This window comes from Panthera leo, chromosome E1, assembly GCF_018350215.1.
Source record: "Panthera leo isolate Ple1 chromosome E1, P.leo_Ple1_pat1.1, whole genome shotgun sequence".
Lineage (NCBI taxonomy): Eukaryota > Metazoa > Chordata > Mammalia > Carnivora > Felidae > Panthera > Panthera leo.
This window is the reverse complement of record NC_056692.1, coordinates 3,170,653-3,190,046: the sequence shown is the minus strand read 5'-3', so window position 1 is coordinate 3,190,046 and position 19,394 is coordinate 3,170,653. Positions and strand designations below refer to the sequence as shown.

Here is a 19,394-nt window from a genome sequence, read left to right as displayed (position 1 = left end):
TGGACAAAAATAGTGCAATTCAGAGCACACTTTCCAGAAAGGGTCGGAGCTTGTTAGAAAAATTAGACTTCCAAGGCTTGGGTTGGGTACAACGGGTTTAGAGGATTATTAGTCGGCCATGTGTGTATTAACATTTTGGGGTTTCAGGAGGGTTTTTTTTAAGTTTGTTTATTTTGAGAGAGAGCAGGGAAGGGCAGAGAGAGGGAGAGAGAAGAGAGAGAAAGGATCCCAAGCAGGTTCCACGCTGTCAGCTCAAAGCCCAGTGTGGGGCTCAAATTCATCAACCGTGAGATCATGACCTGAGCTGAAACCACAAGTCAGATACTTAACCGACTGAGCCCCCCAGGCGCCCTGGTTTTTTCTTTTTTTGTTTTTTTTCCCCTGAGGCTTTTTTTTTTTTTAAATCTAATTAGATAATGAAATTTTTTGTTTTATTTATCTTTTTATACAGTTTACCAGTGATTTCCGAATCACTGGGGCTTTTTGGGGTGTGTGTGTGTTTTTAGAGTTTAATTTTTTTATTTTGAGAGAGAGAGAGAAAGAACATGAGCAGGGGAAGGCCAGAGAGAGGAAGTGAGAGAAAATCCCAAGCAGGCTCCACACTGTCAGTGGAGAACCCAACATGGGTCTCGAACTCACAAACCGTGAAATCATGACCTGAGCTGATATCAAGAGTAGGGATGCTTAACCAACCTAGCCACCAGGCGCCCCCAAAATTTCTACTTCAATCCAAATTGAGATTTTTATCGATTGTGAAGATAGGTTTACTTTGATCCGATCTTAGGGACCCTTTGATATTTGAACAGAAAGTCCAGAACTCAGGTAGCACTGTGTGTCCAGAAGCTTCCCTGAATTTCAAGATCGGTACTTGAGTAGAAATCAAAAGCAGCCTTTGAAACGTGCCAGCCTTGTTTTAAAATGTAAAGCATACAAAGTGGTGGCATCTGTCCCGGTTCATCACAAAATTAATTCATGGTGTTCGTTCACTGTCTCTACACCTTGCATAGTGGCTGTGGGTCAGCACTGCACGAGGTTCCGTGGATTAAAAAAAACTAACACGAATAAACACAAATGCACAGTAAACAGACGCACATGCACGGGGTCCTGCCCTTTGCCCCAGGAGCCCAGGATGCGAGGCCGGCAGGTGGCTGAGGAGATGTGACAAAATATGTACAAGGTGCTGTGGCTGTAGGAACACTCGTGCGCTCCTTTGGGGGAAGAGCAAGAAAACCTTGCCTGGACCTGAGCAGCAAGGGGCAGCCCAGAGGTCTTCAGCTCCTTCAGATTAAATCCCCAGCGGTGGATGGGTTTCTGGTGCTGAGGAATGTTTTCATGACCTCTTACGATAAATGCTGCTTCTCTGGTGGAACCCCCAAACTCCTTGAAAAAAAAACACACAGCACTCTGAACATTTCCCTGTGTCTCAATGGCATCTCCAGGGGGTGGAAAAAGTGTGTGGTAATTTAATACCATTTGAAAATAATAACAGTTTTCTGACTTCTGCCGATCGGTTTTATCCTACATCCCCTTTATTTCCTACCAATTCTTGTTCCAACTCCGTTTAATTTTGTTAATTACAACTTTGGAAGGTGGACGCCCTGCTTTCTTTAAGACAGCCCGTGTTACTGTTTCTTTCAGGGGTGAATCAGGTGCTGGGAAGACAGAAAATACTAAGAAAGTCATTCAGTACCTTGCTCATGTCGCTTCTTCGCACAAAGGACGGAAGGACCATAATATTCCTGTAAGTTTTCGTTCCGTTGTTCATTTAATGCCTCGGTTTATTCTTTTACGATTGCAGAAACCAGAATAAGGAAGCACAGCTACTCAGTGTCCTGCTGGAACTGACCGCCCCCTTGTCTCCACGGCTCCCACCCAGAAACTTCCTCCGCTCAGGAGGGAATTGTAGTACCTAGGTTTTCTAACAGGCCAACCAGAATTACGATTCCGGCTTGAAGCCTGATTTCTTGCAAAGCTTTGGGAGGAATGGTTAACGATCGAAGAGCAGTGTTTTGAAGATTGCCTATTTCCACCAAAAGATGGTCCTCAAGGGTCTTTAGCTGTCTTTTCTGAGCATGGACACAGGCTGTTGCCACTGGCCATAGAAGCTTGAGACGAGGATGGAAATTTGGGGGCAGTCGATGATAGAAAAGGGGTACAAATAAAAGGGGGTCAGTGATCCTGAATCTGCCCAAGTGGCAGCTGATCCCTGAGGAACGCCAGCCAGATCCGCTGTCACAGCTCTGAGATGGACGGTCATGTGGTGCTTTAGATGTGGCTCACCGCTTAGGGAAAGGCCCAGACTCGCTAACGTTTGCGTTTATCTGTTTGTAACAAACAGCAGGAATCGCCAAAACCAGTGAAGCATCAGGCAAGTGCTTTTGTTTATGCTTCTTAGTCTTGAATGTTTGCGCTAATTTCTGTCTCTAGATCGAGTCTCTATTAGAAACAAATACCGGGAGTTGTGAGTGAAATTTACCGCAAAAAAGAAAATTTGATTTTGAAAATGTGTTGCTTAGAGACATCATCTTTTGCGAGCAGCAGCATGCCCTTTGGCTTTAAATGTGTTTTCGAGACGAGTTTGAATATTTCTCTACCCTTTTTATCATGACATTGAATCACCTGCTGATGAAGCCTTGAACCCTCAGGGTTTCGTGTGTCAAATGCCAGATGGAACGATTTCAATTTTTCTTTAAATACACAGAAGCCTCGCTTTGGGCCGTACGTTAAATTTTTGAGTTTGGGGCTGCAACTCTAAAGTTGTACCTTTTTGGATTTACACATTTCTAATAAAGTTTTTTATGGCCCGTATGTATTTTAAGCTGAGGGCCTTGTTGATATAATATGTAAAGTTATCCTTTGTTTATCCAGGGCAAGTGGTGGAGGAGTGTTATTCTTACTGTTATCGAATGCTCCCCCCTTCAGGCTCCACAGAGCACAGCCATAGACAGAGCCTTTCCTCCTACCCTGGAGGAGAGGGACATCTGTCCTGGACTTGACCCTTTCCCTGGCACTGGATGGCTTCAGTCTGGCTGTCTGCCACAAGACAATGAAACAGAGCTAATACGAAGCAGGAAAGGATAATGTTCTAGAAATGACTTACTAATATAAAGAAATTCTTAAGTGTCTATAGGAATAGTCCTATAGACAAGATTTTCAGAAACCCTCCTTAAAATTCTCAAGATGTTCTCAGACAGCAAAGCTGTGCTGACTAAGGCCCTATGATGTTCTGTCTTCTCCTTCAGCTGTAGAGAGCAGATCATTCGTACAAATAGGAAGGGTTCACGGAATCACTGTTGTCCTAGAGGACATTTAAAGGCTCTTTTGCCGACTGCAGAAGGAACCTCTAGACCAGAAATTAGCTTTTCTCTGTGTCTTTGAGGTACTCGCTAAAATGACCTGTTAATGTGCACTTGGGTCACTAGTGAATTAGCATTAAATAACTACTGTACAGATCGGGGTTTTCCAAATTCCACCACGGAATCCGTACACCATTACTGTTAACGTTTTGTTTCGATGTCATTTTAAACCACAGAATGGATCGCTGTTGTGTGAGTAGCATGCCTACCCCTGGACTGTACATTTGGGTCGGCTCCGTCGACAGGGGGCACGTTTTCCCAAAGACGGGCAGCGACAGCTTCTCTGGCCATGCCTCCCTCCCTCCGTCATTGATTTGCATGTCCTGCTGCATGAACTCACTCTGCACAGATCTCTGGGGCTGCTTTTCCCATGTTTATTGTAATAGTAGTCTAGTCCGGTGGGGGCTGTGCTTGTGTTTCTAGAAAACTGAGAAGAACACTGGTCCTCGGTTTTTCCTCCCAGCCCACTTGAGGACTAGGAGATGCTTGTGGGCGGCAGTGACCCTGCAGAGGGTCCCGTCGAGAAATGACTTCTTTGCCCACAGTCGCTCCCCCTTCCCGGGCACCCCCTCACCCCATTTTGAGAATGACTGCCAGCAAGCAGTCTGTACTTTGCAAGGTGTTTCATTTGGTTTGACATCCCTGGTTTGTGAATTTACATTGAACGTTACAGGCAAAACTTAGGCACCCAGGAACCATTTGTATACATTTCTAGCCTTTTCTCACTAGACACAGTATGTGTTGTAAGAACAAGGGAGGGGAAGGCGTTTCGAGGCTCCTGATTTGGGGAGTCCTTTATTTGTCTCTCTCTCTGCTCATTCCTTGTTTTTTTTAACAGCTTCATCAAAATTTAATTCACACGCCATAAACTTCACACATTCATACAGTTCGGCGTTGTTGTTTTCACTGCACTGAGTTACACAGTTATCCCTGCAGTCAACTTGAGCGCGTTTTCATCCCCCCAAAAAGAAAGCCATTTGGAATCACCTTCCATTTCCTCCCAGTCCCCAGAAATCATCAACATACTTTCTGTCTCTGCGAATCTGTCTGTCGTGCATAGGATACATGAACGGAATCCTGGCATTCTTTCCCTTTGCGTGATGTTTGCACGGTTTATCCGTGTCGTACTCCATCCCTCTCCTTGGCCGAACAGTATTCCCTTACGGTAGGTAGGTCCCACTGTGTTTATCCATCCATCTGTTGGCAGACATTTTGGATTGTTTCCACTTGGGGGCCATCTTGGACAATGCCCCAGGAACATTTGTGCGTAGTGTTTGTGTGGACCTGTGTTTCCCATTCTCTTGGCCAGGCACCTGGGTGTGGGCCAGCTGGGTTACCGTAGTATTCGGTTTAACGCTTGAAGGAACCGCCCTCCATTCCCACCAGCAGTGCATGAGGGTGCCCCCATCTCCTCGCCAGCACACGTCCATGTCTGTTTTAGCCATCCGGGCAGGCTTTTGTGCTTACCTTTAAAACTTAATCATTATTGTGGAAATAGGAATAGAAACCACTTTTTAGAATTCGGGCCACAGTGGTTAAGCAGTAAACGTGAAGTGTTTACCTGCAAACTTTGGATACACTTTTTATGACCAAGTTCAAATCCTACTTGGCTTTGTGCCCAGCCAGCTGGAGGCTGTCTGTGTGCTGGGCTCCCTCACCATAGGTCGCTGTTACAGACCCTCAAGAGTCTGGCACAGCGTTCAGTGCTACGCCAGAGCCTGTATCTAGGGCAGAGTTAAACACCAGTCAGTGATTTCTAAAACCTAACCGTCCCCGAAGAAGGACTCCTCCAGGCCAGCCCGCCTGCCCCTCCAACTAGCGAGTCCCCCACCTCTGGATGGCAGCTTCCAGATGACTTCCTGTCTGCTGCTCTGAACGGCCTCAAACTGAGAGGATGGTGACAGCAGGCCCAAGTGCAGAAAGTCGAGCCTGCCAGTTGAGACGAAGTCTGGTTCTCAGCGTGACGTCGAGCTGTTGCCACCCACGTTCAGCCCTCTTGTGGGCCCTGGGACACCTACATCTGTACCCAGTCATGCCCGCAAAGCCCAGCACAACCCCAGCCTTGCTGGCTCAACTAGAGTTTTCAAAGGGCTCTCTATTTTTTTTTTTTTTTTTTTTTTACCAACTTCAAACTCCTCCTCTATCATATCATAGGTAGGTATTAATATACCATATAATAAACGGAAGGGTATAGTTTTCATCATGATTGGTAGACCTTTAAAGCATCATAGAATTAATTCTAAATACTTAAAACTGTAAAAACAATTCCAGTAGCTAATGCTGATTAGTTTCCCCTACATTCCCAAAGACCTTTCTCGTTATCATATAGAATAATCGAAACCAGGGCCACTGCTCCTCCAATTCTGGTGGAAGGGTTAGCACTTAGTCACTGTCCCCTGATGGTTTATAACCGGCTTCATAATTTGGTTGAGAGAGGTTAGCGCCATTTAATCAAAATGTGAAATTGCACAGCACAGAAATGATCAAATTCAGCGGTAATTTCTTAATTTAAGACCCTTTTTGTGTGCTTTACGATGACAGTTTTGTGTTCAAGCTTTTTGTGATTCATTGAGGAGTTACTGAGAGCTTTGCTTGGTCCCATTGATGTCACCGGCCCATTAGGAGAAAAGTAATACCACAACCCTGCTAATAACATAGTGACCCCAACAGCAGAGACACAGAAGCGGCCCAGTCGGCAGGTTCTATGGAGACAGTGCGGACCCTTCACCCGATTCTTCCTGCCAACTTTGGCTCAGCACCATCCCCTCCCGAATGCTGCTAGAATATTTCAGGACCTCTGCTGCCACAATCATTCAGCAAACACTCCCGGAGCATCCTTTTGACCTGACACTGAGCTAGGTTCAGGGGATACAGCCAGTTTATTAAAAGCCAGCAGGAGGGGCGCCTGGGTGGCTTGGTCGGTTGAGTGTCCGACTTCAGCTCAGGTCATGATCTCACAGTCCGTGAGTTCGAGCCCCGCGTCGGGCTCTGTGCTGACAGCTCAGAGCCTGGAGCCTGTTTCAGATTCTGTGTCTCTGTCTCTCTGTGACCCTCCCCCGTTCATGCTCTGTCTCTCTCTGTCTCAAAAATAAATAAAAACGTTTAAAAAAAATTAAAAAAAAAAAATAAAATAAAAATAAAAGCCAGCAGGAGAAAGGATGGAATCCGTAAATCACACACATGAGCACACCCACATGCACTCACACACAGAGAAAAGACTCCTTGTAGCCACATCTAGGGAGTATTAAAATGGGATATACAATACTTTACCTCCAAGTTAGGAAAACATTTGAAAGGTGAAATGTCACTGAAATTATTTTTATTAGGATTTGGCGGGATGATAGTGTGTAATTCTAAGGAATCTATATTCTGTCTAGTTCCTAGATCTAAGTAGCAATAGATCTTCAGTGCAAAGGTAGTGCCCCACTTAGGAAAATTCAGTGTTTTTCTGACGGTTTCTACATTCTGATCACAGGCTGAGTGAGGCAAGAAGCATTCTAGAGCCTGATTTTTGCAGAGCTCGTACACCCAGGGCTTTGCAAGATGCCAGCCGTGGGCACAGTGATGTGGGCGACTGCTGACCAGGGGAAGGGCCCTTGTTAGATTACAGAACGATGCCCCTTAATGATGCCTCTCAGTTGTTAAAAATGGTTGCCGGGATACCACGTTTAAGAACCCTGGGAAGCCTATAATGTTTAGGAAGCTTTACAGCAGAAATGTGAAGTCCATAACCTGGGAGACTAACGCTACAGGGAGCATATTATCAAATGCCAGGAAAGGAAGTTCATCCCGCAGGTCTTAACGGGACTGGTTCCTGCCTGGTTTCAGTTGAACACCATTGCAGACTGCACTCAACACCTGTGAAGATCTGGGCAGTTCAGATCAGTGCTGGAGGGCAGACCTGTGGGGGGAGCGTATCTCACTGGGTCCTGTGCCTCCGGAGTACTTTCCCACCCTCGTAACGGAGCGAAGGAGTCCAATTCCAGAGTTAAACGCCAACTCCATGTATGGTGTTATATTTGTTCTTTTTGGATCTCATCATGCAACGCTCACATAGCAACTGGCCGGTAGTTAAGATCGTTGCAGGAGGATCCTTTTCTCCCTCTGCTCAGAGAATCACATTTGCTAGTGGTTTGACATCCCGTCTTTAGGTCTAGAATACTGACTGTGGTATTTTAAAATACAGGGTAAGCTTTGTGTTTGGAAAAAGCAGATGTATCGAAGTTCCTATGATACACTCTAAAATTACGTTCCAGGAACACACCACCACTTTGTAGTGCTTTCCGTGGCCAGAAATAGCATCTTGCTTTCTCATGCAGCTTCTTACTGTGTGTCATGATTAAAGCACATATTAATATACTTACATCTTTTGTTTGTGGAACCTGTTTCCTAGCCGAATTTGCACATAAGTAAAGACACTGCATAAAGCCTATATTCTATCACATACTCTATAGTAAGCGTTGTTAAATTTGAGCAAAAGTCAGCAGCATCCCCATCTCCATCCTCCCTGAAAGTGTCAGTGAGGACATCATCCTGTCGGCATCATTAGGGTATCATGTGCAACCCTTGGAAAAATGACACATCTACCACTAGGATAGTGGTTATTAGAATTGTCTGCCTTCAGTCATTGGAGCAAGGCAGTATAAAAATAAACAGAAGTGTAAGTATTAATATGTCCTTAATTGAAGTGTCAAGCTGAATTTCATTTCATGAAAACCAGTTTGTTTTCTTTTCAAAATTCTCTGCCTAATTTACATGCCCTGCCCTCAAATTGATCTGCTGTTTAATGTGACTTTTTCTTCCCCTTCCGATCACTTTATACATGCTGTTTTTCCCTTTAGCAGAGCCTAATATGACTGAGAATAAAGCCACAAAGGTTACGAGATGGCAAACAGAATGAAAACACTGAGGAAGAGAGGAAGTTTATTGTTTTGTCCACTCCACCCCCACCCCAGGATTGGAGTCAAGATGTTAGATTAACCTAATCCGCTTTTATTTGTATTTGTGTGTGTGTGTGTGTGTGTGTGTGTGTGTGTGCATACGTGTAATGTCTTTTAGGGGGAACTCGAACGGCAGCTCTTACAAGCGAATCCAATCCTGGAATCATTCGGAAATGCGAAGACCGTGAAAAATGATAACTCATCTCGTTTTGTAAGTATAAAAGCACCCGAAACTTATAATTTCTCAGATTTTTAGTGAAATGTCTACTGTGATCCAACAAAGAGAGTACTTGTCTTCCTAGATTTTAGGGAGAGGCTAATAAAGGATGTGGTACAGAATGATACAGTCCTGTAGAAATGTGATTAGTCACATGTAACTTGCAATCTTCTAGTAGTTTTGCATTTTAAAAAGGAAAAAACGTGAAAGTAACTGTAATCCCGTATTTGCATATGTAATTGTGTATTGTACGGGTAGATGATCAGGTAGCCTCTCGGAACTTCTTCGTCTTTGGGGATGGTCTACAATACGTGCTGCCGAGCGGGCACAGAGCTTACATGAGGATGCATGTGGAGTACTTAGCACAGTACCGGGAACGTAAATGCTCCACAAACCAAGTTGGCATTCAGTGTAGTCAGCTGTCCTTTTCATACTTGTTGTTTCTCCGGGGATATGGATGTCAGAAGAATGTGACAATACGATTACTTCTCTCTCAAAATTACTTCTCTATAAAAATACTCCTCTATGAAAATAGGGCTTTCTTAATTCCTGGAAAGCTCTCCCCTCTTCCTCCGTTTGACCAGCTGTGACCGTTTGCATGAGGCTGTTCTCCTAAGCGGTATGTCCCCTGTCCAGCTACGCCCTATTGACGTGTCAGTGCCAAATCTTCTCTAAAATCATATCCAGCAAAATGGGCGTGCCTGCTGTAAACTCCTTGCCTTGAATTATAGTCCTCAAGATTCAGTTAACCATTTTCCACAGATTGGAGAGGGTCTTCAATTACAGTTATTTCTACTTAAATCATTAGAGTTAATTCTATGTTTTTCCTCCCTCCTCCCATCCTAGAAGTATTTGTACAATTCAAGGCCACATCAAAAGAGACTTTACTAATGACTCCTTCATGGATAATCTGGGGGAATCTAGTATCACGGTGACATACTGTTCTACTCTGAGTATAATGTGAAGTCCTGGCGTTCATGTTGATTTTCTGATGGCCTGGGTTGTGTGATTAGTGGAAGCAGCCAGATATGGAATCACAGAGGACCCACTGAGCCCGAAGGTAGCTAGCTAACCCTCTGTAGGAGTTGGTAGGACTGCCTTGATTTTCTTTGAGAGGCTGGAGGTCCAGGGTTAAGGTGTGGCAAGGTTGGTTTCTTCTGGGGTCCCTCTCTGTGGCTTATAGATGGCTATCTCCCGGTGTCCACGTGGTCCGTCTTCTGTGTGCATCTGTGTCCTGTTCTTTTCTTGTGAGGACACCAGTCGTGTGGGACTAGGGCCCCAGTGACCTCATTTTAACTTAATTATCTTTGTAAAAACCCTCTCTCCAAATATAGTCCTGTTCTGAGGCAGTGGGGGGCACCTGGGTGGCTCATTCAGTTAAGCATCCAACTTTGGCTCAGGTCACGATCTCGCAGTTCTTGGGTTTGAACCCCATGTCGGGCTCTGTACTTACAGCTCAGAGCCTGGAACCTGCTTCAAATTCGGTCTTTCCCTTTCTCTCTGCCCCTCCCCCGTTCATCCTCTGTCTCTCTCAAAAATAAATAAACATTAAAAAAAAATTTTTTTTTAAAGAATTTGAGATGGGACACGACTCAGCCCATGGCACCCAAAGAGGTAGTTCGAGTGCGAGAGGCTTTCCACATTATGGAGGAAACAGGAACCTATTTGTTTGGAGTATTGTTTATTCCTAGTAAGATAATCGCTTCATCCAAGTTCATTAGGTCATTATTTTAGCTTTTTACGGACAGAGTGGAGTAACAAATACGCCTGTGTCAGGAAAAAGCATAGCTGTGACTTTGGGGTTTGTAAAAGATCTGGGGAAGCTGAGGTTCACTTATAGGGTTTTATCATCCCCTGGGCCATCAGCACTGAGCCTGAGCCACATTTAAATCTTCAATTCTTCCTCCTGAAAGCCCTGAGTTTAGCGGCTGTATCACGGGATAGAAGACACAGTGAGCTACCAGCTTTGGTATGTGGATCTCCATGCAGATTTACAAGGATTTCTTAGTGGAAAATGCTTTATTTTACTACATAAATCAAGTTACCAGTCTTTTCTGATTTCCCCTGCCCCAAACCACACTTTAAATTCAGGAGAAACTGTTTTGTGCCTGTTTGTCTCATCTTTGCCTGGAAAAGAAATTATTGGCGCACCAGGGTGACTCACTTGGTTGAGCATCTGACGTGATCTCGGCTCAGGCCATGATCTTGTGGTTCATGAGTTCAAGCACCACGTCGGGCTCTGCACTGATGGCATGGAGCCTGCTTGGGATTCTGTCTCTCCCTCCCCCCCCCCCCCCCCCCGCCCCTTCCCTGCTTTGTCTCGCACTCTCTCTCTCTCTCTCTCAAATCCATAAAAACCTAAAAAAAAAAAAGATAAATTGCTGCCATCCGGTCCTTTGGTAAAGACTATAGTGAGTGCGTTACTAAGCAGTAAGGACCCATGTGCCTGCCAGCGTTTGTACGTTTGGGACATGTGGAAATATGATTCCGTATTAGTTACCTGTTGCTGTGTAACAACTTACCCTAACCCTGGTGACTTGAAACCTGGATCATCTCCGCTTCCATGTGATGGGTGGTTCTGACTCGGCATCTCTCGTGAAGGTGCCACGAAGGTGCTGTTGTTGAGGGCTGCGGTCACGTGAAGCTTGATGAGGCCGGAGGCTCTTCTTCCAGACTTACCCGGTTAGCTTTTGGCAAGAGGCCTTAGTTCCTCCAAGGCATTCCTCACCTCAAAGACCTCTCTATAGGGATGTGTGCTCATGACATGGCAGCTGGTGGTCCCCAAGAGCAGATGATCCAAGAGAGCAAGACAGAAGCCACACAGTGTTCTTTCCCATCTTAGAAGTCATGGGCCAACGCTCTGATGTAGTTTGCTGGCCACAGAGACCAACCCTGATACAGCGTGGGAGGGGACTGCGCAATGACAGCGGTACTGGAGGTTGGGGGTTACTGAGGCCATCTCAGAGGTTGGCTGCCGCACATACATCATTAGAGAGATTTCCGTATTGACAAAGGCAGGTTATAATCTGTAATTTGCAATACTCTGGATTAGTGGTTCTCAATTGGAGACCCTCAGGGGACATTTGGTAGTGCCTGGAGGCATTTTTGGTTGTTTGGTTTCGGTGATGGGTAGAGGCCAGGGATGCTGCTAAACATCCAACAGTGTACAGGATGGACCCCAGGACAAAGAATTATCCAGCCCCAAATGTCCATTATGTCGAGGTTGAAAAATCCTGCTCCAGCTTGTTTCTTGAAATTAGAGTCTGAATCAGGGCGCTTGGGTGGCTCGGTCGGTTAAGCATCCAACTTCGGCTCAGGTCATGATCTCACGGTTCATGAGTTCGAGCCCTGAATCAAGCTCTGTGACAGCTTGGAGCCTGGACCCTGGTTTTGGATTCTGTATCTCCCACTCTCTCTCTGCCCCTCCCCTGCTTGTCCTCTGTCTCTCTCTCAGAAATAAATATACCTTAAAAATTTTTTTTTTTTTCAACGTTTTTTATTTATTTTTGGGACAGAGAGAGACAGAGCATGAACGGGGGAGGGTCAGAGAGAGAGGGAGACACAGAATCAGAAACAGGCTCCAGGCTCCGAGCCATCAGCCCAGAGCCCGACGCGGGGCTCGAACTCACGGACCGCGAGATCGTGACCTGGCTGAAGTCGGACGCCTAACCGACTGCGCCACCCAGGCGCCCCTAAAAATGTTTTTTTAATTAGAGTCTGAATCAAAGTAATCGCTTGTCAAAATTTATTTGCAAAGTAATTACTATACACAAGTCTCCTTAAAGCTTATTATTTATGCATCCTGTTCCGAAAGTGCATGTAAATAATTCTGGTAGGAACTTGTTTTACATCCTACTGGCAGGAAGAACTTCTTAGGTTGTTTTCTAGCAAGATCCTTCCAGCAAGAATACCTACCCAGTCTAAATCCTCAATAAACCCTGTTTGAGCTAGAGTTCCACCTCCCAAAGGTCTTATTCTGCCTATTCTATTAAAAGTTAATCTCCTGGGGCGCCTGGGTGGCTCAGGTAAGTATCCAGTTCTCGGTTTCAGGTCATGATCTCATGGTTTGTGAGTTCGAGCCCTGTACGGGGCCCTGTGCTGCGGGTGCAGAGCCTGCTTCAGATTCTCTGTGTCAAAAATAAATAAACTTAAAAAAAAATTTTTTTAAAGCTTATCTTTTAAAATATTTTTCATTAAGGCAGTGTTCCTACACATAGCTAGTTCAGCTGAGAAACAAAAATGTCTTTAAATTGTTGACTTGGTTGAGTGTCTGATTTCGGCTCAGGTCATGATCTCCTGATTTGTCGGTTGGAGCCCCACTTTGGGCTCTGCTGACGGCACAGGGTGCGCTTCGGATCCTCTGTCTCCCTCTTTCTGCACCTCCCCACTCATGCGCTATTTCAGTAAACATTTAAAAAAATAAAAATAAAATAGTTGACTTTGGGCTGTAATTCTTAGGAAGTCAACTTCATATTGATATTTATAGGATTTTTCAGAGAAATAGCATAGCCAGCTACTAAACTATCCAAAGGCGTTAACCGCACCAAGCTACAAAAGTAGTTGATTTTAGTGGTTCCATAAAAAAATAGCGGAGTGAGTGGCCGCACGGGCTGTCGGGAGCTCAGCTAAGTCGAAGCCTCCCTGTGAAGGTTTCTGTGGGCGCTGCCGCCACCAATGCTTTGCTTCTCGCGGCGTCAGCGGGCGGCCCCGTGTAGGCCCGTCTTTTAATCACATGTTCCGGAATTTCCATCTCGTGCACTTCGGCTCATTACTGAGCTCCTGCCCTTTGCCAGGCCCTGTGGTGCCGCCTCGTTCTTGCCGTTTGGCGGTCTTCGTGGTTTTCGCAGCTTTAACGTGTTCCAAATGGAACCTTTTCTATTCAGAATGTGCTCCTTCCGTCTTCTGTCACTCTACGGTGCCATCAAACCTCCCGGCTGCGGGGGCGTGAAACGCAACAACGAAAATCCTCCCGGACTCCGCCTTGCCTCGTGGCCGGTGTCCAGACTGGAGTGAGCCCTGTGGGTCGCTCTTCCAGAACGTACTCCCGGTCTGTCCACGGTTGCCCATCTGTGTGTCTCCCGAGCACCTGATCGGGTTGTTCGTCCATCGCTGCCACACAGCGTCCTCGCCACCTGCCTCACCTCGCTCCTCGGCGTCTGTGGGCGGCTGCTGTGTGTCGTACGGGAGCACGCGGAGTCTCGCGGGAGCGCGCGGAGTCTCGCGGAAGGACGTCAGCCTGTTCTCGCGATCCTTCGTTCCTGGCATGGCGCCTCGCACGTGCGCGTACGTAGTGGGCGTCTCGTAGTTACGGAATGGGCTCGGTTAGGCTGCGGCGGCCTACTAGGTGCCGCCCGCTCTTCCAGGCCCCGGGGGCGTATCCGAGCCCCTGGCCTCCTCAGGCTCCGCTGCATCCGGGCCTTCAACCTCCGGGCACTGGTGACCACGTGCGCCGGGCCCTCTGGGAACACGCGGGCCCTGAGGCTGGACGCGAGGGCCGTCTGAGATCCATGAAGGGACGGCTGTGTGGCCAGGACAGGCGGGGGCGGCGCCCCGCGTCCAGCCGGAGGAGCGACAAGTCGCGGAAACGGCGGGTGGACAGGGGAATTGCGCCGAGTCGTTATTTGCGGTGAAAATGCTTGAAACTACAAACTCCCATCAGCTTTTAGAGTCCATTTGTTTCCATCTCTTTGATCTGATAGAGACGAATCATTTCCTGAAGATGATCTTTTTCTTTCCAAGTTGCGAGCACATGGTCCGTATTAAAGGGGATTCTTTGAGGAGAGCATTACCCTTAGGAAAATAATCGTTCACGGTTAGCCCCGGTCTGTTTGTGGAGAAGTCAGATGCATTCCAGATGGAGGCGGTTTGTGTGAGATGAGTCTCTCGTAACGGAACTTTTAAAACGGGGACTTCACTTTCTGCCTTGTATCCACAGATACATCTTGCATCTAGCAGGAAGCCCTCTGTATTTGTGCAAAAATCTTTTTTTCTCCCCCAAACGGAATTAAGCCATTTTGGCAGTCCCCAGTTTCATGTGCCTTTTTGGTAGATAATGAGCCTCAGTAGCGAGAGCCCGGTAAAGGCCCCGGTGCCCTGCCTACCGCTGGGTTACCAGATGACCGTGAAAGCCAGCCAGGGTTCTGCACCCCCACGTGTGCTTCTAAGCAAGCAGACACTAAAAACAGTTTGTAAGTAAATTGAATGCACTCACTGCTGTCTCTTTAGTACTCCCAGCCCTTCCCTAAAGATTCGCCGGGGGCAGATGTGACCATGTCAGCGACAGAGGACAGTTTGCAGCGGGAAACCAATCTGGCATCGAGCCCAAGGCAGCCTTCTCGACAGACACGGCAGCTTCCGGGCCTTTCTGGAGTCTTAGCACCTTGTTCACACCAGACCGGGGGTGTCTATTTCCAGTCAGTCCACGTTACCCCCGGAATCTTTATATCCGTTACATACTACGCAACAAGACCCCTTAGTTCACGTGAAGACCCATCTTGTTAATTAACGAGCTTCTGGTATAGTTCGGAGGTCACCGTAGCTGAAGCCGTGGACACCGCCATCTGGCCTCTGGATTAAATCTCGCTCGTTACTCTAGATCAGGCACTAAGGGAACCTGTCGTCAGGGGAGCATAAAGGGGCCTGCAGGTGCCACTTTGAATAGCTGCTAGCCCAGAATGCCGTGTCTCTGGAAAACAGTGGAACCGTTTCCCTTGTAGCCAGGAGGTCAGGATCCAGTTGTGGTGTGTCAAGGACCAGTGTTGTTCGTGGTAGTTTTACTCCAGAGAGCTTACAGATAAACCAGCACGGAGCCTCCCTTTAATTACCCTGTGGCTTCAAGCAAACTAACATACTTAGAAACTGTAAGATTACTCGGCTCCAGTGGTACTCCGAAGCTTTCTCTGTCCTAATCGTGTGACGCTGTTCTCTGTGTCCCCATAGCCCCTCTCTGTCCTTTGGAGGGGCCCTGCCACCGTGTCCCTCAGGTGTCGAAAGAGCACAGCCTCATGATTCTGCTTCTACTCGGGGCCATTAGGTCAGCATCTCTCAGTGCCATGGTCGTACGATGTGTGCAAAATGGCCATTTGTATAAAAGTAGTACTCGTGTAACCTTACAAGAGCCTGTCTCAAAAGAAGACAAGTTTTCTCCTGTTAAAAAAAAAAAATCTACGCAAAACTTCCTGTCCCCACTCCCCCCCCCCCCACCCATAACAGAACCCACCACCCAAGTGAGCAACTTGTCATTTTTGTTTTGTGACTCTGAGTAGCAGAAAAATGCTAAGTGTTCTCTAGCAAGCCCTAAAAGATGGATTTGCGTTGTGGTTTTATTTATTTATTTATTTACTTACTTATTTATTTTAAATGTTTATTTTTGAGAGAGAGAGAGAGGGAGAGAGAGAGACAGAATGCGAGCAGGGGAGGGGCAGAGAGAGAGAGAGTGGGAGACATAGAATCGGAAGCCGGTCCAGGCTCTGAGGTGGCAGCACAGGGCCCGACGCAGAGCTTTGAACTCACCCAACGGTGAGATCATGACCTGAGCCAAAGTTGGACGCTTAACCGGCTGAGCCACCTGGGTGCCCCTGCGTTGCGGTTTTAGATGGAACGGAAAGTGTTGTTAACCTCACAAAGTTCGGTGATTTAACATCAGCTTTTAGGCCAGTGGGCGTTGTGGGTGCCGGTGACAGACGCCATCTTGATTTCCTAGAAACCTGTTTTCACGTGTTCTGTTCTGTTGCCCACATACGCCCAGTCATAACTGTCAGACTTGTGGTTTAGCCTGTGTTGGAACGGTTTCTCGTGTAGTCAGAGGCATTTTCTACATGGCCTTGCTCTTGGTCACAAAAGGCCTTTGCATCCTACAGGAATCGTGCTTCTCCCCTCCCTCCTGAACACTCTGGGCGTTAACAGCATCTGAAGCAGACCCTTCATGGAATGTCCATTGTGGTGGGTGACATGGCACCCCTGGTGTTACTGAACCAGCCGTGCATTCCCAGGCAGAACAGGGCTTTCAGATAACGTGAGGCAGGATACTTCCATGGTGGTGGGAGTGGAAGACCCAGGAGGAGGGCGCAGGGGCTCGAGGTAGAATTTACTTGCCTCCCCCATCATTTGTTGGTCCTCCAGCAGGAAATAGCATTAGATTTCCCCACGTGCATTCTCTTTTTCATCTTGTTTTCCTCACTTGGTTTGCAGTTTTTTTAATTGGAAAATTGGGTGAGTTCTCTGTGAATACGCATGATATTGAACAAAAAAAAATAATGGGGACACTTGGGTGGCTCAGCAGTTAAGCATCCAACTCTTGATCTTGGCTCAGGTCATGGTCTTGCAGTTCTTGGGATCCAGCCCTGTGTTGAGCTCTGTGCTGACAGCTCAGAGCCTGCTTGGGATTCTCTCTCTTCCTCTCTTTGCCTGTCCCCTACTCTCTTGTTCTTTCTCTCGAAATAAAGAAATAGACATTTAAAAATGTATGATTTTAGTGAATTATCCTCTTGTTTTCAATTGCAAAAGGCAATATTACTGAGGTATAATTTGCACATAATATAGTTCAAATTTTTCTGCGGTAGCATCCCAATACATAAGTACTCGTTTTTTGTACATAAAGCAAATATTTATGTGATAAATGTAGGCCTAACATGGGAAAGGTGAGAAGGGTCCTGGTGGGTAGGAGCATGGGTGGGTGGACTGGACACCCCGTAGAAGGGTGTGGGCCAACGTGTAATCTGTTCGTAGTAAATAGAAGGAACTAATTATGTTTTTTAAATTTTAAATTTTAAAATTATTTACAGGATCCTAAGATATCTTCCTTGGTGATTTATAAAAATTAAGCTGAGTTTTGCATCAAATAAAATTCACCCTTTTTAGGTGTACAGTTGGACAGGGTTAGACAAATGTGTATTGTAGAGAGCCCAACACCGTGGCCCAGAGAGAGCATTTCCTTCCCTTGGGAAAGCTTCCGTTTGCCTTTGTGTAGTCTGTGTAGCCCGGCCCTGGGAACCACTGATCTCTTTTGTTTCCATGGTCTGTTTTCTTCAGAATGTCCGGTGAATGGGCTCCTACAGTATGTAGTGTGTTATGTCTTGCTTCTTTTGTACAACGTCCGTCCACGTTGTTGGGTATTTCACTGGTTTGTTCCTTTTTATCACCCAGTAATATTCCACTGTGTGAATGGACCACCATGTCCTTGACCATTCTCCACTTGGTGGGCATTTGGGTTGTTTCCACTTGAGGGCTGTTGAGAGTCAAGTGGCTTTGGACATTCATGCGCAAGTCTTACATTTCTCCCGGGTCACTGGGATTGGGATCGCTGGCACATACGGTGACTTAGGTTTCACTTTATACGAAACTGGCAGACTTTTCCAAAGTGGCTGTACCATTTTGTATTCTTACCAGGGTGATAGGAGCCTTCTGGTTCTGTCTCCTTGCTGGTCTTGCTTCAAAATGTCAGCCATTTTAGTGGGTGTGTGCTGGTATCTCTTTGTGCTCATTTTATTTTGCTTTTCTCGAATAACCGACGACGTTGAGCATCTTCTCATAGACTGTTGACCATTTACGTATCTTCTTTGACGAAATAACCGTATAAATATTTTCCCCAGTGTTTTCCTTGGGCTATTTGTCTTGTTAACTGAGTTGTAAGAGCTTTTTAGTTACCGTGTGAACAAGTCTTTTATCAGGTAGGTGTTTTGCAAATATTCTCTGCCAGTGTGTGGTATCACTCTTCATTTTCTTTACAGTGACTTTTGAAGAAGTTTTAGATTCCAATGAAACCCAGTTTATCTGTTTTTAATTGATAAGCCCTAAAGGTTCATGCTCTTTGCATTCTTTCTAGGACATCTTTTTCTGCTAAGGTCATAAATAAATGATGGTCTCTTATTTTTGTTTTGGAAGCTTTACAGTTTTAGCCCATCCTTTTAGGTTTGTGATCTCTTTTGTGTTAACTTTTTTATATGGTATGAAGTGTCTAGGTTCTTTTGGTTTCATTTTACACATTTCTCAAGCACTGTTTGTTGAATGGATTGGCTTCTCTATTAAATTATCTCGGCGCCTTTTGTTGAAGGTGAGTTGACCGTTCCCATGTGGTCTATTTGTGGACTCTCTTCTGATCCCTTGATCTGTATCTCTAGCCTCCCACCAATACCAATCTATCCTAATAAACACAGCTTTCTGAATTCTAGTAATGTGAGTCCCTGAGCTCTGGTCCTCTTTCTCAACATGGTTGTGATTTTTTTTGTCCTTTCCGTTTCCCTGTAAATCTTGGAATCAGCTTGTCCATTTCCCCCCAAGGAAAGCCCTCCAGTCCCTTGACCATTTATTTGGGTGATGAGCGAGTGTATAGTGTTTACATCATTGTCATTGTTAAGTTTCTTTGTTTTGCAAAGGGTTTAATTTGGCCTTTATATCTGTATTTATAGGGGAGATACTTGCTTTTTTTTTGCTTTCTTGTTTTTATGACAGCTTTACCGTTTGGGGTATTCCATATTACAGTAACTTTATGAAATGAGTTACAAAACAATCCGTTTTCCATTTCCGTAAAACAGTTCTGTGTGTCGTGGGGAGACCAAGTATTCCTTAGGGATTTGCAAAACTGTTACACCAGACCAATCCATCATTTTTTCAAGAAGTAATTCTATTAGGGCCGAATGCAGTGTTCCTTTAATGCTGTCAAATGTCTTTTATCTCAGATTATGCGGAAGAGCTTCTTAAAAGTTCTAAATGATTAGGGTCTCATTTTTACTATGTCACAGTCCAGGAAGGTAGCCTATCTGATTGCTGCTTTTTTGGGAACTTATCCAGGCTTTTTCCTTGTCTTTCTATTCGAGGCAGTAATTAAGACCCATGTTTGCAACCAACTGATGGATACTTACCGGGAGGCACTGGCTTGTTACT

The 19,394-nt window shown here is 45.8% G+C and overlaps 1 protein-coding gene across 5 annotated transcripts in view; it reads left to right on the top strand.

Annotated features, from left to right (window-relative positions):
* Nucleotides 1-19,394, top strand: part of MYH10 (myosin heavy chain 10) — a 130,670-nt gene that overhangs the window by 43,900 nt on the left and 67,376 nt on the right. For 4 of the 5 annotated variants that reach the window (XM_042915177.1, XM_042915179.1, XM_042915180.1 and 1 more), the window contains 3 exons: nt 1,639-1,741; nt 2,339-2,368; nt 8,415-8,507. In XM_042915177.1, coding sequence (XP_042771111.1) covers nt 1,639-1,741; nt 2,339-2,368; nt 8,415-8,507 — 226 coding nt within the window. The remainder of the gene's footprint in view (nt 1-1,638; nt 1,742-2,338; nt 2,369-8,414; nt 8,508-19,394) is intronic. The other variant, XM_042915178.1, reaches the window with a different exon arrangement.